Source organism: Felis catus, chromosome F1, assembly GCF_018350175.1.
Source record: "Felis catus isolate Fca126 chromosome F1, F.catus_Fca126_mat1.0, whole genome shotgun sequence".
NCBI lineage: Eukaryota > Metazoa > Chordata > Mammalia > Carnivora > Felidae > Felis > Felis catus.
Window position 1 is genome coordinate 1345497 of NC_058384.1, and position 24287 is coordinate 1369783.

Genomic DNA, 24287 nt, shown 5'->3' on the forward strand with positions numbered 1-24287 from the left:
AGATTCATTGGTGGATGTCAGTGAGCTGTGCAAGAGTAGGACGTAGTGAGAAGGCATGAGTTTCGGGCGTAGGGTCTTGTTTAAGGGGGCGAGACGTAATGGTTCGGGAGTGGAAGTGGGAGCAGGGACGAAAACGAGCCCACTTTCCAGCCTTGAGGCACGCGGGGTGCAGGACTGTCACCGACCGGTGCTTGAGAGGGCTGCGTGTGCGTGACGTCTGGGAGATCACGGGGTTTCAGTTAAGGCACAGGAGTGGGAGAAACTCCTGGGCTCGATGTTGGGGAGAAGGGAAGGTTTCACGGCTCTTTCCCACAGACGTTCTCATGGCCCCCTGGATGGTACTTGTGTTTTCTTACGTCTCTCCTCCCCAGCCCTGTCCCCGCCGCAGTGAAAGTCCTTACCCTCCTCGACGTGATTCCTCCGGCCGGGTGGGTGTGTGGTCTCTGACTCTACAGATGGGATGTTCTCTCTGTCTGTCTGTCTGTCTGTCTGTCTCCTCTGACTTGGGACTTGGGTGGAAACGGAACTTACCGGCTGTGTCGCTTGTACTCATTTTGTGTTGTATGTAATTATCGTACCCTATTCCCTACTTAACTGGAGGCTCACCACACTACATACGTTTTCATCATATCAAGGAGAAAATGTATAATTTGTTTGCTTTTGAAAAGTGCATTTTCAGTAATTTCTGCCTTCTTCATGCTGAGATCCCACCGGTCAGGTGAGTCATAGAAGGAATCTGAGAGATTGGCCAAATGTGACTTTTCTGCATTTGTATCTGTTTCTGGCCTCGTTACTAAACCGCAGTTAATAAAAAAAGCTTTTGTTTTAGATTTCACAGGAGCATTCGCATTTTAAAGGTTTATCGTAACAATAAAGTTAATACTGGTCTTTGTAAGCACTTACCATGCGCTTTAAACGTAGGAACCGGCTTCAGCCTCTAACGCCCTCCCGAGGTTCTCCCTGGAACAGTCCTCGTTTCCCAGGTGAGGAAAGGGAGGGAGACGGTTCCTCACAGAGTAAATCGCAGGACTGGGCAGGGAAGCTCGGAATGGCGCGTGGAGCTCGGGCCGTCTGACCCGGAGCCTGTGCTCTTAGAGACTGAAATTGCACTGTGATCTCCTGCGTGGCCTGGCACGTAGCGGGCCCTGCCATCGTGTATGGCGCGTGCTGGTTTCTCAGTTAATGATGCTTTTGTTTTCAGAGTACCTTCAAGAAAGTAGAACTCTGCAGGAGCTTTCAAAGCCAGTTCCTCATAAGAAGAAAGAGGTATCAAAGGAAAAAAAGGGCCCAACTAACGCTTGTCCAAAAGTTAAGAAGAAAAGGCTCGCGTCGTACGATAGGACAGGTACGTAGCATCGCAGACCCGGCTTGTTTAGAAGACACTATGTTCTTTCAGATTATTTTGTGGTTTTATGTGCTTAAGTAGGACACTGATTTTAGAAGAAACAGTCTTACTGAATTTGGGTTGCTTAGAATTGTTGGGTTTTTTAAATCCTTGAAAACCTAAAATATCAATAGATCAAAAAATTGACAGATGGTTCACTGACTGTGTTCTTAATTAGGAGCAATCCCTGAAGGTTATGGTTAGAGAAGTGTGAAGAAAATGAAGTTGTGTGGTTTTGTCTTCTCCTTTCAGTAAAATTTTATGGTATCATTATATTTAATAATTTTGTGTCTTCGTCTGACACAGAGGTTAAGTCCCCAAATAAGTAATTCATTGAAACTGAATTTCTTACTGACATTCTCCAGTTTGTACTTTCTCTATGCCTCCAATTCTGATTTGTATTAATATTTTCAGTTTGACAGGAAAAGGAAACTTTTCTATGTTTTACTGACATACCACGGTCCAAGGCAGATGAATCGTAAAGCTATTGAAGCTTAAATTTCCGGGCCTGACACAAACAGGCTTCATTCTTTTATTTTTTTTTTATTATTTATTTTTTAATGTTTATTTATTTTTGAGAGACAGAGACAAAGAGCATGAGCAGGGGAGGAGCAGAGAGAGGGGGAGACACAGAATCCGAAGCAGGCTCCAGGCTCTGAGCTGTCAGCACAGAGCCTGACAAGGGCCTCGAACCCATGAACTGCAAGATCGATTGTGACCTGAGCCGAAGTCAGACACTTAACTGACTGAGCCACCCAGGCGCCCGCTGTGTGGGTGTGGGGGTTCGTGCTTCTGCAGTCCCCTCCCTGCGAGTGCAGGCAGGACCCCAGTGGGATGGAGCCTCGCTCCCAGAAGTAGGTCATTCCATGTGGCATTTCTGAGATGTAGTTAAGGCCCTTTTTCCTGGGCAAGCCCTCCCTACTGATGGGCCTGTAAAAGAGACCAGAGGCAGTAGTAGATGCCACACTGCCGTCACCGAAGGGGCAAACTGCCATGTTGTGGGAGGGGCCCCATCGCAAGTAGCTCACGAGAGTACCCCGCCAACAGTCAGCAGGAAAATGGGGACCTCGGTCCTGCAGCCACAAGGAAACGGGTTCTGCCAACACCCGAGGGGAGCTTAGAGGCGGATCGCTTCCTAGCGTGTCTCGAGATGTGGACCTGGTCAGCCGACATCTCTGTTTCAGCCCTGCAGACGCTGAGCCGAGATCCCTGACCCGGGAAACTGTGGGGCTCTGAAGGTGTGTCGTGTTAGACCCGGTTTGTGGTAACTTGTTACGCAGCAGTGGAAAGCAGGTACAGGGGTGACATGGTGCACGTGTAGCGAAAGGCACTCCCCTTTTCTGCTGCCCGTTCTCTGGCCCCAGTTACAGTTCACGCCAGCGAACAGTTTTTCTGAAATCGGTGACTCGTTTCCCTTTATGGTTTTATGCATTTTCTCCATTTATATTCGTCCATCATGGTGGTTTAAAAATTTGTCCACATCTGTTCTGACACCCCTTCCTTCAAAAGGTGGAGCCTTGCTCTTCTGCAAGTGAAGGCCAGACTCACAGCCTCCGTTCTAACCAAGTGGTATGGTGGAAGCGACAGTTGGCAGTTCGACAAAGTACGGTGTGGTGGAAGGGACAGTGTGTGACCAGGCGTAGCGGTGCCTTCTGCTTTGTCGCTCTGCTCACTCTCTGGGGGACGCCAGTGTCACGTGGGACACTGCAGCCCCGCGGGGAGGTCCACGCAGTGAAAGAGCTGAGGCACCCGAGTGCGCTGTCCTGGAAAGTGATCCTCCCGCCCCAGAGCCTTCAGGTGACTGTCACCCTGGCCAACATTTTGATTGTGCCCTCGTGGGAATCTGGGCTGGAACCACCTAGCTAAGCTCCTTCTGAATTCCTGACCCATAGAAATTGAGAGATGATCAACATTTCTTGTTTTAAACCTCTAAGTTTTAGGACAGTTACTTACACGTTGGTGGATAACTAATACATCCATTAAATACATGCATTATTTTGTGCGTGGGAAGGTCACACAGAGAAGGATACATGCGGTACGATTCGGTTATGTGAATAAACGCTAGGAAAAACTGATCTCTAATCTTAGAACTCGGCGAGCGGTACTTCTGTGGGAACGGGTCGAAGCGGGAATGGTAATAGGGCAGGGCTCCAGGGGGGACATTAGGATGGCTGATGTCGCTTTCTTCCTGACTGCTGTGCACGAAGTCCTCTACCTGCGCGTGCCGTGTGTGCTTCTCCGTGGATGTCACGCTTCAGTGGAAGTGTTAAAGTCTATGCCTACGTGACATTTTATTGTAACCTTTTGTAACCTGTCTTTTTGAGATGATTCTTGCTGACGTGTGCCTTTGGAATTTACTCTTTCGCTCTTTTTTTGTGTGTAGAATGCCCCCTTTTCTCTTTTTGCCCGTCTCGAGCCTTAGGTTAACATGCGTTCTGTGAGTCTCTTAGAGCTCTCAGCGAGGCCCCTAGAGTGCAGCAGCGTCCCGCCTCGGAGCTCACGTGGCACTCAGTGGCAGTATGGCTGCTTGACGGCTTTTCATTATGACGACACGTTCACATGGCAGGATAGCATCATCACTTACATCTTCGACTCTAAGGCAGCAGTTCCGTTTTAAACTTTTCAAAAGAAAAGTTTTATTTTCATTCTGAAGATAATGTAATTTTCCCCTTAAGATGTCAGAACTTTTCTTCGCCACTGTCTTCACTGTCACTGCTGTCGAGGATTCTGTCCTGTGGTAGTGCCTCTTCAAGGCTGTGAGCTGAGAAGGCGAGGGAACTAGAAGCTCAGCCTCCATGCTCGCTGGTGAGGTTTTATTGTGTCTAGAACAGAAGATGCTGTGCTGTGTCTACGTAGCACAGTTAATGTAGTCTTTATGCTGCTCTCTCCCTCTCTCTTTTTCTTGTTTCATGGTTTTTCTCTGGAAGGCTTTCTCTTGAAAGTTACAATTTCCTGACCTGACTTCTGGTACCCGTATTCTTTTTGTTTTGTTTTGTTTTGTTTTTTTGAGTTCCGTGATTATTTGTTTTGAGAGAAATGGAGAGAAGGCACGCACGTGTGTGAGCAGGGAAGGGGCAGAAAGAGAGGGGGAGAGATGGAATCCCAAGCAGGCTCCGTGCTGTCAGGGCAGAGCCCAACGTGAGGCTCAATCTCACGAACTGTGAGATCATGACCTGAGCTGAAGTCAAGAGTCCGTCGCTCAACCGACTGAGCCGCCCAGGCGCCCCTGGTCCCCGGATTCGTGACTCACTGCGAAAGTGGGATGCAGGCTCATCTTCTATTTCTGATGTAAAGAATTGCTGTCTGGGATCGTACCGTGCACCCAGCATGCTAGGGCGGGGCCTCACACTCCGGTGTTAAGGTGTGTAACTACTGTCCGGTTTTAGTAAATATCTGTGATTTTCTGAATTAATCTGGCTTTCGACAGAAATTTCCCCCCGGCTTTTTGGAGGCTGTATGTTTTCCTTAAATTTACTAATGATTGTGAAAATCATTTTTTTTTAATTTGCCCTAAATCGCTTCCATTTCCCAACGGCCTCCATCAGTTCATTAAATCTGCCAGGTAGCCACCAAGAACGGACGTGTGCTTTTACAATATTGCATAAAAGGAATACGCTGGAAAAAAAAAAAAAAAGGAATACGCTGGTCAGCAGTTGATATTTTCTAATTTAATATTTTGCAAGTCTGATGGGTGAGAATGATTTTTCATTATGATTTTAAATTGTGATTTCCTGAATACTAACTGGGTTAAACGTTTTTTAGTATGTTTACTGGCTGTTTGTCTTTTCCTATAAATTGTTCACCTTTGTATCAGAATGTTTATTTCTTACTGAAATATTTTATACGTTAATTTAAACGTATTATTTAAAATACGCTTTAAAATATACGTTAATCCTTAGCTTCTTACATAGGTTATAAACATTTTCTTCTCACCTGTTAATTATGCTTTAACTTTATTGATGGTGGCTTTTTTGCACATAAGTTGCTAAATTTCAAGAAGTCCAGTTTATTATTTTTTTTTAACATGCTTTGATTCTTTTTCAGGAACATATTCTATATTTTCTTCTAATACTTCTATCATTTTCTTTTCCACATTTACTTCTGTAATCCATGTGTAATTTACACTTGCATATAACTGCATAGTTTTCCAAGTGGCTAACCACTTTGCCATTGTGATTTGTGAACAGGTAATGATTCCTCTATTGATTTGAAATATCTTTTTCGCTTACTAGATTGTCTTTTGTAAACGGTCCTATCTCTGGACTCTAATAGGTTCTCTGATCTATTTTCCTAGGTCATAACCATATCCTTTGATTTTGGTCGGTAGGTGTTTCTGTACCCTCGTCTGTATTCCTTACGTCTTGGTCCCTTGTGCCGGTCTCTGTTTGTACTAATATTAACTAGCTGCCTTGTCAGTTAAGAATTTTAAGTTTCTTTCTGTGTTTCAGCAACGGATAGGGCCCAGACGAGGCTGAGGCCAAGGGCACAAGGTTTAAAGAGGAACCGACGCTTGGGGTTTTGCAGTACCTTACCCTCATTCTGTCCTGATGCTGTTTTACATAACAGTTCGTCTCCCTTAATCCTTAGCAGAGACCCTGTTTCGATCAGCTGGTGTTTGTTGTTTCTACATGACCAGAAACCTTTTTTTTAATATTTTTTTAAATGTTTAAATGTTTTGAGAGAGAGAGGAGAGCACAAGCTGGGGAAGGACAGAGAGAGAGAGGGAGACACAGAATCCAAAGCAGGCTCCAGGCTCTGAGCTGTCAGCACACAGCCTGATGTGGGGCCCGAACCCACGAAGTGTGAGATCATGACCCGAGTCGAAGTTGGCTACTTAACCAACTGAGCCACCCAGGCATCCCTAGAGGACCAGAAATCTTTAAAAAAATTTTTTTTTAAATGTTTATTTCTTTACTTTTGAGAGAGAGAGACAGAGCAAGAGCAGGTGAAGGACATAGAGAGGGAGACACAGAATCTGAAGCAGCTCCAGGCTCTGAGCTGTCAGCACAGAGCCCGACATGGGGCTTGAACTCACAAACCACGAGATCATGACCTGAGCTGAAGTCGGACGCTTACCCAACTGAGCCACCCAGGGGCCGCAAGAGGACCAGAAATCTTGAACAACTTCAAAGCATTGCCGGTTTTGCCAGCATGGTGTTGGGATTGCTTCCCTTCCCGTGGTGTATCAAGAAAAGCTTAAGGGCTAAGAGGGACAACCTGTAGGCATGGCAGATGCAAACCAAGCAACAGGAACGTTTCCAGAAGGAGAGAATCTTTAGCCGCTAAGAGATCAAGAAAAAAAGGTCTCAAAGGTGTCTGTGGGATGAGTATCTTTAGGAAGCATATTCCCACCGTGGGTGGTCATCACTTCTTTCCCAGCCCAGCATAGGCTTCTGTTAAGAAAACCTTCTAACTGGCGCCTGTTCGGTGTCTTCTCGCGCCACCGACCGTGTGATTGCGGAATTAGGGCTTCTGCGATACCTTTCTTAGGTGGAAAGATATTATTCCTTCTTTCCAGCTTATGTTAAAAGTAAATTTTAAGCTATTTTTTCTCTTCCAATTATAGAGCCTTTGTGTAAACTTTTAAGTTCCCATTAAAATGTTTTCTCCGTGTAGAAATATTTGGAGTAGCATACATTATCCTTAAGTGATGCCCATATTCACACTTGTATTAGATCTTTTTTTTTAATGTTGTAAACAGAACCGGAGGATGATGATGTGACAAGACATATTATAAGGCTACGAGAAAAGTTTGGCTGGCAAACAATGTTACCGCAGCGCTGTTTGGAGTACAAAAGTTCCAAACTTGCAGTTCAGAAGATTATTCTAAAGGTATTACTCTGTTTTATTCAGTTTTGTGCTATAAAAGTTGTTATTTGAAAGTGTACCTTAATCTTTATTTCATTCACTGCACATATTACATCAAAATTAAATATCCCATTAATATCAAATTAACAATCGTGATTTCATAGTACATGCTTATAAAAGTGTTGGATGTCAAAAAAAAAAAACCCAAAACAATCAAAAACTGAAAGTGTGGGGCATCATTTCATTTCACTTATTCCAAGAACAGAGAAACAGATACGACATGTGTCCGAAATTTGAATCTATTCTTATGTTCCTGTTTATCAGTTATTTTGCGATTTAAGAAGAAATCCTAACGTGTGTTTGTAGCATGTATCTGCACCCTTACTGCTCGTGCCCCATTTTCTGTCTCATTATCTGTGTATGTCCTTATCCCTTCCTGTTCGGGGAAGTTCTAGCATGTCCGGGGTCACGTGACCGGAGAGTCCAGGCAGCGACAAGCACTGGTAACTCTGCCTCCTGTGACCTCCTTCATTACAGAAGATGAAAGACTGGGCAGGACCCTCTCGTCCTACTCCGGAGACCCAGGGCGCTCAAATGGCAGGCCCCAGGCCAGCAGCATCAGTGTCCCCTGGAGCTTTTTAGCAATCCGAAGTCCCCTCTCTGCCCCCGACTTGTGAGTCAGAGACTCTGGGGGTGGAGCCCAGCGATCCGCGGTTTATGAAGCTGCCCCAGGCGATTCTGACGCACAATTGAGAACGGTGTTTCTAGACCAGGGGCCGACTTCCCTTTTTCCGAAAAGCGCCACATGGTAAATATTTTAGGCTGTGCGGGCCCCCTGACCTCTGTCGTAACCACTCAGGTCTGTCATCGTGGTGCGGGAGCAACAAGTGGGTGTGGCTGTGTTCCAGGGGGGGACTTCATTTACTGAAACAGGCGCGTGGGCCCGGCCGTGGTTTGCTGGCCCTGCTCTAGGCTGTCACCAGGAGGATGAGTGCTCTTTTGATCGTTGTCGGAGGCAGCGTTAACGTAAAGGCAAGCACCACGCATGATGGAATCGGAGTCTCCCGGGTGTGAGGCTCTATCTGTACGCTCCCGGCGTTATTTTGGGCAAGTTCCTGGCCTCTCTGAGCATCAGCTTCTTTGATGTTGAAGCGGAAATAATAGTACTTAACGTTAGGGAGCTGTGGCCAGGAAATGAGGCAATGCGCGTGGCGTGTGCCTGGCAGATGGTGGGCGCCGTGGTTTCACAAAGCTGTCCGTGAGCTGGATGCCCCTGGACTCACTGACAAGGTGTGTTTCGCGTGTATGTGAAGAGAGGATTGAGAATGTGAAACAAATACTTGTTTTTAATCGAAAGACAATATTTAATTGGAACATACTGTGCTTCTCGAAGTACGTGGATGATTTAATTACATACACGACCCATTGGGAGAGTCGTGTCTGCGTTAAGGTTCTAACATCCTTAACTTTTTGAACGATAATTAGAACAGAAATGCCTCGAGTGGCCCAGTAACTGGAACACAGCCGCCACCGTGCACGTGGCCACCCAGAGCTGAGTTATTAACGTTGACTCGCGGTTTGTAGACTTGTTTCTTAAGGTTTCCAGGGATGCATTGTGTCCGGTCAGAACAAGAAAGGGGAACGGTTGAGACATTGAGAAGGAACACGAAGGGTCTTAAGGGAAGACGGTTTTTTAAGAAGTAAAACTGGATCCAGAATTTTAAATTCCAGTAATTAGAAACTGTTTACTCAGTTCAATAGCTTCTGAAGGCATCACTGAATTATAATTTTTTTAATAGTAAAATTTAATTATCCAGGAATGACTAACTTGAACTTTCTTGTAGAGGGTTCATAGTGAAAGTTAAAAATGTTCAAAACTAGAAGAAAGAAATGTCACTTAGAATTTTTCTTAATGTGGAATGGCTGATTTCTCAATAATGCCAGGTGAAAAAGAAGCAAGCATTAGGGTAAATTGCAGTGTGTCGGAGTGTGGGTTTGGTCAGACACATGCTCACATCTTAGCCTGCCCCTGCCTGTCTTTGTGGCTCTTCTCAAATGACCTAATTTCTCAAACTAGTAATTTCTGTATCTATTTAACGATCATCATCCGTGGTTAATTTAAAAAATTAAAGCAATTAAATTCTCATGGTTATTAACATAACATATATGAAAGTTATTACTTATTAAATATTTATTATTTACCTACCAAATTATTTACCTAACAAATATCAGCTACTGTTACTCTAATACTAAGCCACCGTCATTAACAAAATAAATGATTAATGTGCTCAAAAGGCTTCCGGTGTTGGAAGATTTACTGAAGGTGGAGCGTGTTGTAAAACGTATGTTGTCAAGTTCTTTGTGTGAATAAGCACGCATGAGTGAGCACATAGATCAGTTTTCGTGAATGTTTTTTCACCACGCTGTAAGAATGAAAATTATATATTTTAAATCTTTCATAAGATCGATCTTGTTGAACTTCGGTTGGACACAATTTGATGTTAACTTTCCTCAGGGATATTATTCTTAATTTTCATCTAAAATCGTTTCAGTTTATTGAGTAACCTGTTCAGCCATTTTACTACTTAATTTGATCAAGTTAATTAAAATTTTTTTAACCTCAGGAACCTTTAAAAGATGATGGAGAATTTGTATATTGCCTTTCTCGGAAAAATCGTAAAGGTGTCTATAATCCGTATGACCTCCAGGTGGTCTCTGCTCACAGAGCTAGACATGGCAAAGAATTCTGGATTATTACAGCATCATCTGTCTCCAAGGTAACAGAGGGTGGGCGTGCTCAGCTTGGAGAGTCATAATGGAAAAATATTATTCAATTTAGAATATCTTTGTGTGTTTCAGACAAACCTGGCCATTTGAGAAGTAGCTTATGTTTCAGATCCTCTTTGGGAGAAAGCTTTTTAATGGCAAGGTTCCTTTTCTTTTTTATAGAGATTTAGGTTTGGGGATTCAATTTTATCTCAAATACCTTAATGTGTGTGTGTGTGTGTGTGTGTGTGTGTGTGTGTGTGTGTTTAAAGAAAACTAGACTACAGGGATTTGCTGACATCATAGGAATTATAATAATGAAAGAAAAAACTGTTTTCTCAGGTTGGTCAGAAAGTTCATTGCCAGAGGTAGAAACCTCACTCCCCCCAATACACTCAAATAGCACTTAGATACTGATCACAAGTTGTGATGGTACAACTTGTTACTTGTTTGGGCCGTTTGTTTAGTGTCTGTGGCACCAGCCTCCCGGCTACACTGTAAGCACGTGTGGGCGGGGCCACATCCAAAGGAAACAAATCTGTAGGTGCACGTGTGGGGATGCCCCGTGTGTATTATCAACTGAAAATGGAAAGAACGACTTCTATATAAACAAAAGTATGCACATAAATACGTATGTGGTGATATAGGCATACTTTTATTCCTAGAAGACATTTAAGAAAAGGCTACCATTCACATGGGGGAAAGGGGTTCTTTGGAAGAGAATTCCTTGAGGAAAGAAAGTCCTGTGGTTCTTGAATGTCAAAATGGGGTATCTTGGCAATGGGATTATTAGCCCCTCTGGAACCACTCTACCCCTGTAGTTAAAATTGAGCTCATAAATACTACCTGTATAGAAAATGTGAGAATTTTGAGACTGAAAAGAACAGGCATCTGTGAAAAGTATGTCAAGGTGAGGAAGTTTCTCGTATTCTTTCTCTATCGGAGCACAAGAAATAGCATTAGAAAAATGGCAAGAATGGAAGCCGTGTGGGACGGGAAACCAAGTTTGGGTAGAGGCGAAGTGGTGGAGGTCGTATACAGAACAGGCCTCATGATCAAGGCAAGTAGTTACGAGGCAAACCCAGGGTTGCCTAAGTCCTTGAAAATTGTGCATATTTGTTTTAAGGAAATAAAGTCATGCTTTTGTGCTCTGTGTTTACAGGTTACTAACGTAGGTGGCGTGGAAGAAGTAGAATCTGTACCGACTGTGGAGTGGCTTTTAGAAAGAACGTGTTACCATTTATTGCAGCAGTTCAGGATATTTTCCAAGTTTCGGTGAGATGAAAGAAAACGCAGCCAATTATTTGCAGTACGGTCCTGTTGAAACCGGAACCGCTCGGCTGACATGTGGGTTCTGCCGCCCGGTGCCATCTTTGTGGGGAGTTACAGAGGAAACGGGGTACTCCATAGGGGTGTTTTAGGCTAGATGCAGGTGCAGGAAGATCCTGAACTTACTACCTCCCACAGACACAACACACCTACATGTGGAATAATTTCCTCTGGAAAAGTCCTGGAAACAGAGGACAGAGGCCTCATGGAGACGGGTAGAAGAGACAGAGACATGCTCTCACCAAACAGCCTATCCCCAGTGCGGCAGCCACAATCAGGAGAGATCTCAAAAATGTGGGGACTCTCCCTGAGGAGTAGGGAATGTTTCACACATCAGGCACCTCAATTGTTGGGTTCTGCACCGGGGAGATGAGCTGCCAGAATGTAAAACAATGGGGATTGTGTCCAGGAAAACCATAAAACTGGGGAACAGAGAACCTGCCCGTAAAGGGTTTGCACGCACACTCAACTCACCCTGGGACCCAGAACAAAAGCTGCACTTTGAGAAGCATCTAGGCCATACCGAAAGGAGACTGACCCCCTTATTCCTGAAGTGAATGCCGGAGAAGCAGGATCTTTCTGGGACGGGTGTCATTTTGCAATCCTGTTGTACTTTGCTAATGCCAGTGTTGGCATTAGCCGTTTTGGCCATCTTCCTGTAACCTGGACATGCCCCATCACTCCATGCCACAGCCGCACCACAGCCAGCCGGGCAGGCATCCTGTCCTCCCCTGGCCATAACTGCAGCCACCTTGCCAGATGAGTGCCATGCCTCTCAGTGCCACGGCCCCGGCCTCCCCACAGCCAGCAGGTGTGAGTGGCCCACACTCGGGACTACCCTGGAGTACCTGGCACTGGTGGCCAGATGGGATTGTGCTTCTCGGCCTCAGGGGTCATCTACACAAGGCCACTTCTTCAAGACTGGGAGAGGTGGCTGTTTTGCCTCATATATAGAAAAAAAAAAACAGAAAATCAGGCAAGATGAGACAGAGGAATCCTCTTCCAAATGAAAGAACAAGACAAAACCTCAGAAAAAGACCTTAACGAAATGGCAACGTCAGTAAATTACCTGATGGAGAGTTCAAAGCAGTGGTCATAAAGATGCCTCCCGAGCTTGGGAGAAGAATGGATGAGCGCAGTGAGAACTGCAACAGAGAGATGGAAAACCTAAGAGACTACCAAATGGAAGTCGGAGAGCTGAAGCAGAACAAATAACTGAAGTATACACTAAAGGGGTTCACCAGCAGACTGGGTGAATCAGAAGAGGTCAGAGAGTGAACCAGAGGACAAAGCAATGGGACTCACCCAGACAGAGCAGCAAAAACGAGAGAGATTTTTTAAAAAATGAAGACAACTTAGGTGACCCGTGGGACAATTTCAAGCAAAGTAACATTCACATTATAGGAGCCGCAGAAGGAGAGAAAAGGGGGCAGAAAAACTTATCTGAAGAAATAATGGCTGAAAATTTCCTTAATCTGGCAGAGGAAACAGACCTCCACATCCAGGAATCCCAGAGAGTGCCAAATAAGAATCCAAAGGGTTTCACCCCAAGATATAATTAAAATGTCAAAAGTTAAAGGTAGAGAATCTTAAAAGCAGCAAGAGAGAAACAACTTGTTTACACACAAGGTAAACCCAGGAGGCTATCAGCAGGTTTCTTAGCAGAAACTTTGCAAGGCAGAAGGGAGCGGCAGGACATATTCAAAGTACAAAAAAAATTGCAACCGATAATACTGTACCCGGCCACTCAGAATTGAAGGAGAGAGAGAATTTTCATATAACAAAAGCTAAAGGACATCATTACCAGTCAACCAGCCTTGCAAGAAGTTCTAAAGGGACTTGTTTAAGCTAAGAAGAAATGGCACTAATTAATGACAAGAAAACATACGAAAGTGAAAATCTCAGTGGAAAAGGTAAATATATAGTGAAGGTAGTAAATCATTTATAAAACTAATGAAATTCAAAAGACCAACATAGTAAAATTAACTAAAACTACAATAATTAGTTAAGGAATACATAAAAAGTTGTAAAATGTGACAGAAAACCTAAAACATTAACAGAGGGGGATGAAAATGTAGAATTTTGGAATGTATTCACATTTAAGTTGCTATGAACTTAAAACACATCATTATATACGTACGATGTTGTATCTGAACTCATGATAACCACAAAAACTTTCAATGAATACACAAAATGAGAAAGGAATCTCAACACTAAAGAAAGTTATCAGACATCAGGGGAAGAGAGAAGGGAAGAATAAAAGAACAGAAACTATAAAAACAGCTAGAAAACAATAACAAAGGGCAGTAAGTACATACCTATTAAAATTAAATGTAAATGAACTAAGTTCTCCAATCAAAGGATGTAGAGTGACTGAATGGGCTTCTAAAAAAAAAAAGTCTCTGGGGCGCCTGGGTGGCGCAGTCGGTTGAGCGTCCGACTTCAGCCAGGTCACGATCTCGCGGTCCGGGAGTTCGAGCCCTGCGTCAGGCTCTGGGCTGATGGCTCAGAGCCTGGAGCCTGTTTCCGATTCTGTGTCTCCCTCTCTCTCTGCCCCTCCCCCGTTCATGCTCTGTCTCTCTCTGTCCCAAAAATAAACATTGAAAAAAAATTTTTTTAAATAAAAAAAAAAAATAAATAAATAAATAAAAAGTCTCCTCCATATGCTGCTGACAAGAGACTCACTTCAAAAGTAACAGCACACAGACTGAAAGTGAAGGTATGAAAAACTATATTTTATGCAAAGGGAAATGAAAAGAAGGCTATGGTAGCTTATATTCACACAAAATAGACTTAAAGACTTATAGAAAATAAAGTAGGGCATTAAATAGATAATGATAAAGGGGTCAATCCAGCAAGAGGATATAATATTTATAAATGTATATGAACTCAACATAATGTTTAATGAACCCACCAAAATGTTTAAAGGAAATATCAACAGACATAAAGGGAGAAAGAGACAGCGATCCAATAATAGGAGGGGACTTTAACATCCCACTTTTGTTAATAATTACATCATTCATACAGAAAGTCTGTAAGGAAACATTGGCCTCAAATGACACATTAGACCAGATGGACTTAATAGATCTATATAGAACATTACATTCAAAAGCAGCATAATATGTTTCATCTTGAGTGCACACGGCACACTCTTCAGGGTAAATAACATGCTAGGCCACAAAAACATCTCAGTAAATTTAGCGAGATTGAAATCATCAAACATCTTTTCAACCATGATGGTGTAAAACTGGAAATCAGCTACGAGAAGAAAATTGGAAAAACCACAAAAATGTGGAGATTAAACAACATGCTACTGAAATGAAGGGACCTTTGAAGGAAAAAAAGGAGAAATTTAAAAAAAATACCTAGAGACAAATGAAAACATAAATAGGACATCTCAAAAATCTACAGGATGCAGCGAAAGCAGTTACGAAAGAAAAGTTCATAACAATACAGGCCTACATTAAGAAGAAAAATCCCAAACAGCCTAACTTTAAACCTAAAGAATTGGAAAAGAAGAGCAAATGAAACCCAAAGTTAGTATAAGGAAGGAAATAATGAAGATCAGAGTGGAAATAAGTAAAATAGAGACTAAAAAGACAAAAGATCAATGAAACCAAGAGCTCGTTCCACAAAAAGATGAAATTGGTGACTAATGAAGAAAAAGAGAACTCAAAATCAGAATAAAAGAAGTTATAACTGACACCATAGAAATAAGAATCATAACAGAGACAACAGTCACACACAGGCAAACCGGACAACCTACAAGAAATGGATAATTTCCTAGAAACATATAACCTAGCAAGGCTGAATCATGAAAAGGTAGAAAATTTAAATAGACCAATTACTAGTAAGGAGATTAAATAATAATCCAAAACTTCCCAACAAAGTCCAGGATCAGAATTCACTGGTGAATTGTACTAAACATTCAAAGAATATTTAATACCTATTATTCTTAAACTCTTCCAAAAAAAAAAAAATGGAAGAGGAATGACAGCTTCCAAAGTCATTTTATGAGGCCATCAGTTACCCTGATATCAAAACCAGAGCATACCACAAAAATAAAGAAAATTACGGGCCAATATCCCTTATGAACATACATGCAAAAATCCTCAACAAAATATTGACAAATCAAATTAGAAAATACGTTAGAAGGATCATACATCATGGTCAAGTGGCATTGATTTCAGGAATGGAAAGGTTCAACATCTGCAAAACAATGTGACATACTGTGATACACCACATTAAAAAAAATGAAAGATAAAAGTATCATCTCAATAGATGCAGAAAAAGCATTTGACGTAAGTCAACATTCATTTATAAGAACTCTCAACAAAGTGCATATGGAGGGAATGTACCTCAACACAATACAAGCCATATATGACAAACCCACAGCTAAAATAATATTCCAACTTTGAAAAGCTAAAAGCTTTTACTCTAAGGTCAGGATCAAGACAAGGGTGACTACATTTCTTAGCATAGAATTGGAAGTCAGCCACGGCAGTTAGGCAAGAAAAAAATAAAAGGCATCCAAATTGGAAAGGAAGAATTAAACTGTTATTATTTACACATGACATTATACTATGTATGGAAGAATAAAGCTGTAGATATTGCAATCTCAGATTTCAAGATCCACTACAAAGCTGTAGTGATCAAACAGTATGGTACTGGCACAAAAATAAACATGTAGATCAAAAGAACAGAATAGCGAGCCTAGGAGTAAACCCACGATTATATGGCCCATTAATCTTCCACAAAGGAGGCAAGAATATGCCTCGGGAAAAAGTCTGTTTCACAAATGGTGTTGGGAAAACTGGACCGCTTGCTTGCACCACACACAAAAGTAAACTCAAAATGGGTTAAAGACTGGAAAGTAAGAACTGAATGCATAAAACACCCAACAGAAAGTAGGTGGTAAACTCCTTGACGTCATTCTTGGAGATGTTGTCTTAGATCTGACTTAAAGGCAAAGGCAGCGGAAGGGAAAGTAAACAAATGGGATGGCATCTAATGGAAAAGCTTGTGAGCAGTGAAGGAAGCCATCAATAGAATGGAAAGGCCAACTGCTGACTGGGATAAGATGTTTGTAAATCATATATAATGAGGAGTGAATATCCAAAAAAAGAAAAAAAAGGAATGCATACAACTCGTTAACAAAAACAATCCAATTCATAAATGGGCAGGGGATCTGAAGAGGCATTTTTCCAGGTCCTGCATCCAGGTGGCCAACAGACACATGAAAAGATGCTTAACGTCATTAATCAGGGAAATGCAGGTCAAAACCACAATAGGATATTACCTGCTACATGTCAGGATGGCTATTATTAAAAAAAGAAATCACAAGAATTGATGGGGATGTGGAGAAAAGGGGCCCTCACTCACTGCTTGTGGGAATGTAAACTGGTGCGGCCACTATGGAAAACAGGATGGAGATTCCTGAAAAAATTAAAATTAGGACTACCGAACAATTGAGCAATTCCACTTCTGGGTATCCTAAGAAAATGAAAAGACTACTTTGAAAAGATAACGCACTCCTTTGTTTCTGGTGGCTCTATTTGCAATAGCTAAGACATAGAAACAACCAAAGGGCTCACTGATAGAGATGAATGGATAAAGAAAAGGTGGTACCTATATACAACAGAACAGTACTCAGCCAGAAAAAAAAAAAAATGAAATCTTGCCATTTGCATCAACACGGATGGGACCCTAAAGTATTCTGCTAAGGGAAGTAAGACAGAGAAAGAACTATACCACATCATTTCACGTATATGTGGAACCTAAAAACCGGAACAAAACCAAGACTCATGGATACAGAGCGCAGAGTTGTGTCTTGCCAGAGGGGAGAGGTGCTGGGTGGGGGATGAAACGAGTGAACAGAAGGTACAGACTTCCCGTTATGAAATAAGTCCCAATGATGGAATGTACAGCCTATGGAATACAGTCGCGAGTGCTGTGTTAACCATACGGTCACAGATGATAACTACATTTATTGTAGGCATCAGTTCACAGGGTATACAATGTCAAATTACTGTGTTGCACACCTGAAACTAATATAATACTGTATGTCAATTATACTGCGATACAGTTTTCTTTAGATAAAGGAAGCTGACCCATTTAGGTATGAAAACGCCCATCTTTTTGGATAAATATTGTAAGAAAAAGATTTTTTTATGGTCAGATTTAAGTTGACTGTAATGACTTTAATTTACCGTGTACTTTTCATGCATTGATTCATTAAATGAGTATTTATTGAGAGTTTGCAAAAACCACGCATTGTTCTGGATGCTGGAGAGACTCTGTTGAACAAAACAATTGTCTTGCTCTCAAATGTCTTGTAGTGGGTAAGAGGTAAAAACATAAATACGTGGAATATCAGGGGCAGAAGGAATGTTATAGAGGAAAATAGATCAGAATTAGGGGGCTGGGGCGGCTTGGTTCCAGGTCATCGCTTAACAACTCATTCAGTTCAGAGTGACACGGCGGGACAAGGACACCAGGGTTTCTGCGAGTCCGATCCTTCACACAGCGGTCCCAGATTTGTTCTCCTAGTGTTTGTACCTGGTTTTTTTCTTTCCTTTTGTTTCGTGTGTAGTTGACAACTGATGTCACATTAGTTTCAGGCGTCCGTACATTGTGCTGTGCACCACGCCGCACCCGTCCCCGAACAGAACCGTGCTGTTACCATAATTTTTTTGTTTCTAATGTATGTATTTCCTTGTGGTCTGCTGCTACCTGGTGGAGACTAGGAGAAGAGATGTCGTATCTTAAATGGTTACATTTGATATCAAATAGCTGGAATAACTAAGAACCTGAGGAAGTTTACTTTTATAAGAGAAGTGAGTGGATTTTGTAGCAGAGAAGTTACTCACTTACAAAACAAGTATTGTGTACTTTTGCTCCACCGTTCTGGGCACTGGAGGTATCATCGTGTAAAAAAACGTACAACGTCTGTGTTCCTGTAGAACTTCATTCTCATGGAGGGAGATAGATAACAAGTAAATAAATAAGATTATTTCAGCTGGTGATAGGGGCCAGAAAGATAATAAACAGAGATGTGTGGTTGCTACTTTAAGTAGGACAGCCAGAGAGGTGCTCTTTAAGCGGAGGCCTCAGTGATGAGAAGGACACGTCCACAGGGGGTCTTGAGGGAATAGTTTAGACAGAGCACACAGCGAGGTCAGAAGTTGGAAAGCAGGATCGAGGTCGGTGTGTACCCAGAGGTAGAGATGGTACCGCTGACGCCGAAGTGTCGGAGAGGTTGGTCGGCAAGGACGCGGGCTCTGGCTGTCTGTCCGAACCTGAGTCACGTGCCGTGTAGGTGACTGACAGTCCTGAGAAGTTCGTCTGCAAGAAAATAGATGATCGTCGCATCCCTGTAAATTAGGTGCCAGTGTAAACTGTCATCGTTGGGCTTTCCGCCGTCATCCTTGCCTTGTAACACATCCTTGGGGTTCGCTCCATTCTAAGTAATTTCAATTGATTAAGCTTTTGAAGCATAGTTGGAACTGGGATGAGTCATCTTATAGGACATTTAGCATCAGTAAGTCCGTGGTCAAAATGATTCATTTTTTTAAAATTCATGTTAAGCAAAGTATAAGTTAAAGTTTACGCAGATTAAAACCTATAAATTCATTTGATTTAAAAATTTTATTTTTAACATTTTGTAAAGTTTTTTTTTATGACTAATAATTGTAACAACATGTCAGGCAGAAAAAAGGTGAATCTGAAGGGTTAGTGGCTCACAGAGGCGATGTGCTGTGTCCGGTGCAGGGGGGGTTAGCGGCTTATGGAGGAGACGTGGTGTGTCCAGTGTAGGGGGTTAGCGGCTTACAGAGGTGATGTGTGTCTCGTGCAGGGGTGACTTGAGCTACAGTGCCCGCCTTTTACCTCGTGGGCCGTCCCGGAGGACTTGTGCCGTGGCCCGGTGTGGACACTCATCACACTGTCATTGGGGTGATTTGTCTGGCTTCCAGGGTTCTGGAGTCCTGAGGTTCTGTGACCAGATGGAAGGGAGACAGGAACTCAACTGGAATGCCTGTTGGGAGCCTGATTTAGGTCACGTTACCAGATCTGAGGTGTTTCTAAGGCCTTGGGTGTGCCTGTTTGTGTGACATCATGGGATGCTTTCTGAACTGCTTGCTTGTCCCTGGGGCTCCTTCAGTCTTCTGTGGTTCAGAATCAGCCAGGAAGATAGGCTGGTTCCGATTGGCCGCTCAGGCGGTCCTCTCCCAGTTGGCTCTTGCCTGCCACATAAGGAATCTCGCTTTGGCAAACAAGTGTCACCTTGAAAGTGTCACCAAGTGTCACCGTTACCATCCTTCTCAGACGGGTTCCTTGAGGTTTTAAAATTACAAATGCATCCTTTCAAAAACATAAATATTAAATATCAATATGATATACACTATCTTAATTTTTTATTTATTGATTTCTTACCAACGTTACTTTTCTTATCACTGAAAATTGAATCTTGACTCTTCTCGAAATAGAATCTCTTTTAAAACCAGTAAGCTAATAAAGGTATAAGGGAAAAGAATATATTTTTATAGATTTATATTAATTGGGATGTGGTAACTGTTAGGGTCAGGCGTAGGCTAGGGTAAAGGTAAGAGTCAAAAACTAAAAGTTTTAGCAGTCAAAGGCTTTATTGGGAACTAAGGTCTCGGGCGAGGTTCCGTGACTCAGGGAGAGAGAGAGAGAGAGGAGTTAGGGAGGTTGCGCCCGGGTGTGGTGGGGTAGGGCTTTTAAGCTGCAGCGGTTCGGTTCGGGTTTAGGTCCGGGTGGGCCTTTTTCGCGCCAGGTCGTGCTGTCGCTCGGTGATTGGTTGACCTCCAATTCGTTCTGGCAGCTACTAGGGGCTTTTCATTGGGTTGAGCTGGCAAGATGGCCGTCCCCTCCACTGTGGTTCCAGGGACGTCCTAACAGTAACTAAACTAATTATGTGTCTATGAGAATTATAATGAGTTTTGATGACATTTACTTTTCTCTATGTTCTGTTGATAGTTGGGGAGAGAAGTGATGTGGTCTGGTATTTGCTTTAAGTAAAGTTTATGATGAATGCGACCTGTTCTAGGAAATCTAGGATTTCTAAGACGTTACTAAATGTATTCCAAACCATAAGAGACTCTTACAAACTGAGAATAGACTGAGGGTTGATGGGGGGTGGGAGGGATGGGTATCGAGGAGGGCACCTGTTGGGAGGAGCGCCGGGTGTTGTGCGGAAACCAATTTGACACTAAATCTCATATTAAAAAAAATAAAATAAATGTATTCCATATAAATACATGACTTACAAATACAGAATGTAAGAAATATCTTTCCTTTCAGAATTAATAAAGCATTTGTTACTTGGAAATTGAATGTTAGAAGAATTAAGACAGAGAAGAGCAGGTAAGCTTAAAGAGGCAAATGCATTTTTAACTATGTTAAGGGGAAACCTTATTTTAAATATGTAGTATGGAAGTAGGTATAAATCACTTCTCACTCAGTGTTTGGAAAGTCACGTCACGGTTATGAGTAGGTTTAGTCAATCTTACTTTCAATCACCATTTTTGTATATCACACGTGATGATAAACACTGACGACATTTCCCAGTATGTCAGTCTGCGGCATGAGGAGATGATAGTTCTGTGAACAGCTTATGATGACTTCCCCTGGTCACTTGATTGACCTTTCTGCTTCCAGAAAGGGGAGTGACTACGTCATAGGAGTCAAATGGCTGTTAATCCTTTTTTACGGGGTCTCTGGCAGCCCCGTGTTGTTGTTGTTGTTGTTGTTGTTGAACTTTGTACTTTGAGGTAACTGTGATTGAATGCAGTTGTAAGAGATGATGCCGAGAGACATCCTGTTTCCCCCAGAGGTAGAACCCCCAAACTTACTGTACAACATGGCAGCCAGGACAGTGGCACTGACGTCATCAGGATACAGAAGATTGGTCACCGCAGGGTCCCTCGTGTTGCCCTTGTACAGCCGTACTCGCTTCCCTCCCAGTCCCACCCTCTTCTTAGCCTGTGGCAAGCGCGACGCGGGTCCCCATTTCTGTGAGTTTGTCTTTTCGAGAATGTTGTATAAATGCAGTCATGCAGTGTACGACCTTTGGGGTTGGGGTTGGCTCTTCCCTGAGCGCAACTCTGGACTTCCATCCAGGCTGCCGCATTTATCCGGCGTTCCTCCATTGCTGGGGAGCAGCGCGTGCTGGGAGTGGGAAGTACACGTGCTGTTCTCCAGCTTTTGTTTATTGTAGATAAAGCCCTCTAAACCTTCGTATGTAGGTTTTTATGGGAACACAAGTTTTCATTTCTCTGGGGTAAGTGCCCAGGAGTGCAATCCTGGGTCATATGGCGATTGCACGTTTAGTTTTGTTTTGTTTTTTCCATCCCCGACAGCAACGTAGGAGTGATTCAGCTTCTCTACCTCTGTGCCGCCATTTGGAATTGTCACTGTTCTTTTGTTTTAGATATTCCGGCAGTTTTCCGGCAGTATCATGTTGTGGTTTCAGTTTGCGTTTCCCTAACGATGTTGAGCATCTTTCCATGTGCTTATGGGCCATCTGTGAATCTTCTTTGGTGCGATGTCTCTCCATGTCTCTCTGGTGAGATGTCTCTCCATGTCCCTTACACATTTTCTGGTGGGATTATCTTTATACTGTTGAGTTTTTAAGGGTTCTTTTTATAGTCTCGACATGAGTCCCTTGTGCATGGTTTATAAACATTTTCTCCCAGATTTGGCTTGTCTTTTTTTTTTTTAATTCAAAAAATTTAGCATCTCTACATGCCAGGCATGAGGCTAGAGTTAGCCTGCTTTGTGAATGGGTTAACGTAACTCTCTAGCCTCACTGCTTTATTGGCCTGGGTGGCTTTGATGCGGAGAGCTGAACTCCTCCTCTGTTCAAGGGACACCCTTTGCTACAGGGGTGGTTGGAGGGAGGGGTGTGGGTGAGGGGTTGGGAGGAAGGGGGGTTGTTGATGGCCATTCATTTCTAGGAGACAGCATATGGTTTGATCATGTTTTCAGATCCATCTGCCAGTCTTGGTCTTTAATTGTTGTGTTTAGACCCTTGACGTTCAGTCTAATTATTTATTTGTTAGGGCTTAAGTTTGCCATTTTATTTTTTGGTTTCTGTTTCTTCCCTCTGCTTTTTGTCTGTTTCTTCTTTCTGTGGATTATTTGAATATTCAACTAAAGCAGTATTTCTTAGAATTCTATTTGGATTTTTCTATGCTATTGTTTACAGTATGTCTGTGTAGCTGTTTGGTGGTTGCTGTTGACGTAACATCATACATACGTAGCGTGCAATTTACTAGCGTTGCATTTTATTAGTTTGAGTGAACTGTAGAAACCTTACCTCTGTGTCTCTCTGCCCTCCCCCATTTACAGTATGACGCTCTTAAATGTTTCCTCCACTTGCTTTCGGCACTGTTACCGTTTCTGCTTCCACCATCAAATATACATTGTAAAACTCGAGAACGAGAACGACAGTCTATGTGTTTTTAAAATGTATTCAGTTTGGTTTGTTTATCATGCTCTTGCTTCTCAATGTCACAGGGCTCCTTGGGCTGTTTTGTTGTGTATTTCTGTTGCGAGAACTTCTGTTAGCCATTCCGTTAGGGCAGGTCTGCGGGCAGCAAAGTCTCCTGCTTCTCCCGTGTCCGAAAGCGTCTTCTTTGTTTCTCCGTCATCGAAGAAGATTCTGCTGAATATGGGATTCTGAGTGGACAGTTCTTTCCTCTGAGCCCTTCTCTTGGCCTCCGTGGTCATTCGAATTGCTTTTCTTCTGTAGACGGTTTTTTCTCTTGCTGCTTTTGACAGTTTTTCTTTTGGCTGTAGTTTTCGGAAGTTTGACTTTGATGTGTGGTGGTTGGACTTCTGTCTTTATCCTGTTGTAGTCGCCCGGCTTCTAAACCTCTGGCTCGTGCATCCGTTGACAAACTTGTTGCATTTTCGTCCATATTTCTTCAAGTGTTTTTAGCCCTGCCCTCTCCTTCCTCTGCTTCCAGGACTGGGGAGGCAAATGCTGGATCTTTTTTATGGTCCTGCTGGTCCCTGAGGGTCCGTTTATTTTTTTCCGTCTTTACTCTGTTGTTCAGATTGAATGTTTTCTGTTGCTCTTCTTTCGGTTCACTGATTTCTCTGTCCACTCCGTTCGCTGTTGAGCCGACATGCTGAGTTTTTCATTTCAGTCATTATATTTTTTAACTTACAAAATTATATGTCTTCTGTTTCTCTGCTCACCACCACCCAGGGAGGATGACCTTCCCTATTCCCTGCTCAGCTTTCCCTGAAAACCCCCAGAGGACCGCTAGGGAAGCTCACTACCAGTTGCCCGGGGCACGATGCCAGGCTCTCCACGTGGCCTTTCCCCGCTTTGGTATCTCGCTGGGATAGAATGGTGGTTGTTGAAAAGTTTTCTGTCTTGCTCGGCTGCCCCTTTCTGGCCCTCGAGCCAGACAGCAGGCGTTTCTGTCCGCACCTGTTGGCATTTCCAAGCCTGGGCTGTAGAAGGCAGAAGAAGACGCGCCTGATGACCCTGTCACTCCTGGCCGGTCTGTCTTCTCTACCTCTCAGCGTCTTCTCATGTTCACCTCACGTGTAACGTTCAGAGTTCTTAGTCGTACCTAGAGGGAAGAGTAGTGAAAAGTACACTTACCCCATTTTTATAGGAGCCAGGACCTGAGTTTCAATAGATTTCTGTGATATATGTTCTAATGCCAAGCAGTTCAATCTTGTGAGTCAAGTTTGCGAGAATGTATTTAGCTCTCTAGTACAATACGGTGGAAATTTGTTGGCGAGTTCCTGGTAACACCTTTGCCTGAATAGTCATCAGATGATGCATTATTTTTCTCTTGTCAGATCTCACCATCACAGTTCTCAATGTCTTCATGCTTTCCCCACCTATAATTGTTTTCACAGTGAACCCTCCCTAGTTTCCTCATACCTGTGTTAAAATACACACATAAAGCCAATTATATTTTTTTAAAGGAAAGAAGAAAGCTTTAAACAATGC

At 42.9% G+C, this 24287-nt stretch overlaps 1 protein-coding gene across 15 annotated transcripts in view; it reads left to right on the forward strand.

Annotated features, from left to right (window-relative positions):
• DNAH14 (dynein axonemal heavy chain 14) overlaps nt 1–24287 on the forward strand; it is a 320839-nt gene that overhangs the window by 34151 nt on the left and 262401 nt on the right. For 13 of the 15 annotated variants that reach the window (XM_045049347.1, XM_045049348.1, XM_045049345.1 and 10 more), the window contains exons 4-8: nt 1202–1345; nt 7086–7216; nt 9817–9969; nt 11121–11233; nt 20612–20674. In XM_045049347.1, coding sequence (XP_044905282.1) covers nt 1202–1345; nt 7086–7216; nt 9817–9969; nt 11121–11233; nt 20612–20674 — 604 coding nt within the window. The remainder of the gene's footprint in view (nt 1–1201; nt 1346–7085; nt 7217–9816; nt 9970–11120; nt 11234–20611; nt 20675–24287) is intronic. The other 2 variants (XM_045049337.1, XM_045049346.1) reach the window with 1 other exon arrangement.